At 62.4% G+C, this 4618-nt stretch overlaps 1 protein-coding gene across 1 annotated transcript; it reads right to left on the minus strand.

The window, feature by feature from the left end:
* Positions 1–263: 263 nt before the first annotated feature.
* LOC121024121 (A disintegrin and metalloproteinase with thrombospondin motifs 7-like) lies at positions 264–2093 on the minus strand (the record flags this gene model as incomplete). Its single annotated transcript, XM_040466423.1, has 5 exons — positions 1439–2093; positions 1219–1302; positions 765–901; positions 440–542; positions 264–341 (listed from the first exon to the last, which is right to left on the minus strand). Coding segments are annotated over exons 1-5 (579 nt in total), but the record flags the coding sequence as incomplete, so codon positions are not given.
* Between the last annotated feature and the right edge of the window lie 2525 nt (positions 2094–4618).

The raw sequence follows: 4618 nt of genomic DNA on the forward strand, positions 1-4618 counted from the left end.
GAAGAGGGGAGGAGTTAGGGGAGGAGTTGGGGGAGGAGTTGTTGAGGGAGGAGGAGTTGAGGGAGGAGGGGGAGGAGTTGAGGGAGGAGGGGGAGGAGTTGAGGGAGGAGGGGGAGGGGGAGGGGGGTGAGGAGTGCCCCCCACTCGGACATCGTGCCGCAGCAGCATTCACAGGGGACACCTACTTGTGCCTAGGGAGCAGCCCCGTGCCCAATTTTGGTTACTGTCCCCGTGAGGAGTGGAGGGACAGACCCTGAACAGACCTGGACCCCAGTGGCGGAGGGGCTCCGGCTGTAAAACCAGGCCGAGAGCTCCTTCAAGGGACCACTTCTGTCTCCAGACTGTGGAGGTGGAGGCAGGATTGCACACGTGTGGTAGAAGCGTATAAGCTACACACGCACGCTCGTGCACACTCAGGGGCAGGGACACCGGGTAAAACCTGAGGAAGTCTGTGGACTGCACGGGCGTCCACGTCCTGGTCATGGTCTCCCGCTATATTATCTCGGATGCCGGCACCGGGGGCACCGGGGGCACGGGGCCTGCTTCGGACAGTTCTGGGAAAACCCACAAGAGCTCCCCAAGTGCTGACGGAACCCAGGGTCCAGCCAAAGGTGCGTGCGCTCCCCTAACACGGGCTCCGGGGGCAGGGCTGTGTCCGCACCCCACCGGGCTCAGGCAGCACCGCCCTCCAGAGCAGGCCCCCGCTGGCCGCGTTGCCCCCCCTCACAGCTGGCGGCCCCCCTGGTGGTGTCGCACCCCCCAACAGCTGGCGGCACCTGGTGAGCAGGATGGCGGTGTCGTGGTGCAGCGGGTGCGCGTCCCCCTTCATGTTGATGCTCTTTTGCCACTTGCAGAAGCTGCGCAGGGTGTTGTCCGCGTGGTGCGTGACCTTCAGGTCTTCCTGGGGGCAGAGAGGGCAGCGCGGGTCCCTCCCCTGAGCGCCGGAGGGCCAAGCCCCATTCTCCTCCAAAGGCAGGAGACAGAGGCCCGGGGGCCGGGGAGCCCTGGTCCAGCCTCCAGGGACCACCCCTCCCCACAGGCCCATCCTGGGGGCACCCGACGGAGGGCCGGCCGGGGACCCAGGGGCGATGGAGGACACTGCCCGGGCCACGGAGGCCCGCCGTGCCCTTCCACACGGGGCCGCCCGGGTGACGGACCAGGAGGGCTCTGGCGGCCGACGCCCATCGCTGGGCAGCCCGCGGCCACGTGACCTCTCACCTCCTCATCCTCCAGCAGGACGAGGCGCACGATGGTAATGTGGATGGGGTTCCCGATGCTGGGGTCGTGAAACAGGCCGGCCACCTGCCCGAGAAAGGGGGGGGGGGGTCAGCCCGCCAGCCTGCAGAGAGGTACCAGACAGCCACTGCCTGCCTCTGACCACCCACGTTCTCACGCGGGGGAGCTCACGCAGCGCACCCACACGGGAACGTGCCCTCACCTGCACACACACCGCAGAGTCTGGACAAAAGGCCGGCCCAGACCCAGGCCCGTTCTGGGCACCAGTGTGGGATCTGCTCACCCAGCTCACCCACCCCAGGGCCCTAGTTTGCCTCCTCTGTCTTGGGCTGGGAGGCCCCGCAGCCTCTTCCTGCCCTGGGTTCGCCAGGACCAGCATCCCAGGACTGAGTCCTCCCACGAGGCAGGAGACGCGGGCCGGGACTAGAGAGGGGGCTGGGGCAGGCACAGGCCCCCAGAGTCTCCCCACTGCCCCACACTCAAGTTCTCCCTGGGGCACAGCCGTGGGGCCAAGACGGCAGGCGCAAGCTCTCGGAGGCCCCACGGCTGCACGGGGGCTCCCCACCCAGTCCCAAGAAAGGCCACCCCCAAAGACAGAAGGTATGCGAAGGTGCAGGGAGATGGGTGGGGGAAGCTCCCTCAGAACAAGAAAGAGGTCAGCCTGCGACAGGCATCAGGTTCCCAGCTGGCAGAGGCGGCGGGACAGGCCAGTCATGAGTTGGCTTCCAGCAGCTTCATCAAGAAAAATGATATTTTGATAGAAACGGACAAAACACACACTATCAAGAGGACACAAAAGCCCATTAACAGGATAGATTGTTTTTTGAGAACCCAAGGTGCCTCCGTCCACCTCTATGCACCACCCCCCTCCCCAGCATCAGCCGTGCACCGCCCCCTCCCCAGCATCATCCGTGCACTGCCCCTGTCCCCAGCATCAACCAATTCCACCTCCTGGATGTTCCCTACATCCACCTCCAAGGCCACCGCCCAGCCTGAGGCAACAGCCTCTCATCTGGCCAGCTGTAAAGGTCTCCTCCAGCCTCATAGTCACCTGCCACTGAAATGCAAACCCAGTCACCGTGCCCTTGCTGAAAGCAGCCAGTGGGTCTTCCTGTCCACAGGGTGAAAACAAAAGTCCCAGTCCCGCCCCACACGCTGACGGCCCCTCCATTCTCACTCCCTGGTCCAACCACTCTGGCTCTTTCAGAAGCCCTTCGTTCTCCACACCACAGGGCCTTTGCAGATGCTGTGCCCTCGGCCTGGAATGCCCTCCCTCTCGTCTTTCCCAAGTTCTGTCCTCCCGTCTCCAGCTCTCAACCCTCGAGCACATCTTCTGAGGAGCCTTTCTTCTGCCAGACACTCCCAGAGCACGTGAACGTGTCCTTCCTAGCAGCCCCTCTGCTGGCTTTCAGATTCCTCAAGATGACGGTTTCGCTGACATTGGTCTCCTCGGCCCCGCGGGGTCTGTGTGGGCCCTCTTCCAGCCCAGTGACCCATCCGGCACCTGGCGTGACGGGCACTCCAAAAGAGCTTTTTGAACAAAGGAATGAATCTTGGGCACCTGCTAAAAATTTCTGACGCCTTGTCTCATTCTAAAGAATTCGCAGAAGTTGAGAAAAGCACCCTGAAGGAAGTCAGGAGTCTTCCCTAGGCCACAGGCAGCAGGTCCCAGCAGAGGGGCCTGGAGGGCGAGAAGCCCCTAAGCTTCTGCCAAGACCGTCCCGACAGTTGGCCTCCCGTGTCCCGAGTCAGGGCTGCGGGCGGCTCCGGCCACCACCAGGTCCTTCCCTTGGCACGTATGACGCCTCTGCCCCCCAAGAAGTATAGACCCCAGATAGAGGCAGAGAAGTACAGAGGCAGAGCAACAGCGGCAGGACCGGAGGGAGGCAGTTGTCACCGGTCGACCCACTCAGCCAGTGAGTGTCTGCGATGGCCTGAGGTCAGTACCGGTGTTTCAACCGGATAAACGATCCCCAGCCCAGCTCTGCTGCAGGCCCGGAGAGCAAGCCTGGGTGGACTGTGGAAGATCTGGGGGTTACAGGTGACCACAAGCTTCCAGTGAGCTGACGGTATGACACAAGCCATTCAGAAAGGGGCAGGCGGGGAACTTGGCTTGCGATGCTTGGAGCAGACCCACCCGAGCTCCCACACACAGGTCTGGGTCTGGCACAGAGGGCACACTGACAAACGGGCCCACAGGAGGCCTGAGTAAACAGTGCGGCTGCCCCGAAGGTGGCTGTGGGGCTGAAGGGCAGGTGCTACAGCAGCCACACCAGCAGCAGCGGACACGTGCCAAGCCCAACGTGTACAGTCCTTGTACTGAGAGCCCTACCTGCAGTATATTGCTTAATCGTCTCACTTCTAAAGTAGGCATGACCGTCCCCATTTACAGGGAGAGCAACTGAGGCTCTAAGACAGGGTTCACCTGGGCTCAGAACCCAGGTTTGCCCCAAAGCCCCCGCTCTTAACTTCGGGAAATTCTCAACACATGTTAGCTTTGAAGGCTCTGAGAAGTCCCGCAGTAAACAGGTCTGTGTTCCTTTCTGTTAACCCTTGTTGCCAAACTTCTTCAACCATGGCACCTTTTTTTCACAGAACACTTATCAGCATCTCAGAATAAGTCCTCCCTGGAATATGCTTTGCGACATGCTACAAAGAGGCAGAGTTTGCCGGAAGGGAACCTGTTCTCATGCACCCGTCACTTTATCTGGGGTACAGCTGGCACTCGGCACAGCAGCGCCAAATAAACAAACACCTGCTCCAGAGGGAAGAGGGAGGGAAGTTCTCCCCACCTCCGCCACGGCTACCCCATCCTTCTGGCAAGCTCTGGCCACCACAGCCCTCTCTGGACCCAGAGGCACAGACTTGAGCCCCAGCCCCCTCCGTGTGACTGTGAACGTGTCCCTTGGCCTCTCTGCTCCTGTCTTCCCTCACCTATGAGATGGGGGTGAGGCTCAGGCAGGGCAGTGACTACAGGAGACCGAACAGGCCGGTGTTCGCAAGGCTGCAGCCATCACCCACGGTCCAGCCCTTCTCAGCGGCTGCTGTATGCCCCCCGTGTCCCTGCCAGCCCCTGCAGCCTCCCCAGGTGACTGGCGCTAATGGACTCATAGGGGTCCCCTCTCTGTCCCGACCAGTGCTTGACCTGATCAAAGCCCAGTGAACGTGAGGGCCAGACCCCCCTCCGGGATGGGGCTCACACAGTGGATGCCCGTGTCCTGTGAGCCTGCACAGGGAGGCAGGAAGGAGCCAGGTCCTGGGCCAAATGGCGACCCTTCACCCAGGAGAGGTCCGCCAGCCACTACTGGACCCGACAGCCTGGGGTCCGCCCTCCCACTGCCTACAGCACCCCCGCCGCCCCCCAGCTGCCCGGCCCCCCGAC

The sequence above is a fragment of the Herpailurus yagouaroundi genome, unplaced genomic scaffold (assembly GCF_014898765.1).
Source record: "Herpailurus yagouaroundi ecotype Mexico unplaced genomic scaffold, PumYag 57032, whole genome shotgun sequence".
Lineage (NCBI taxonomy): Eukaryota > Metazoa > Chordata > Mammalia > Carnivora > Felidae > Herpailurus > Herpailurus yagouaroundi.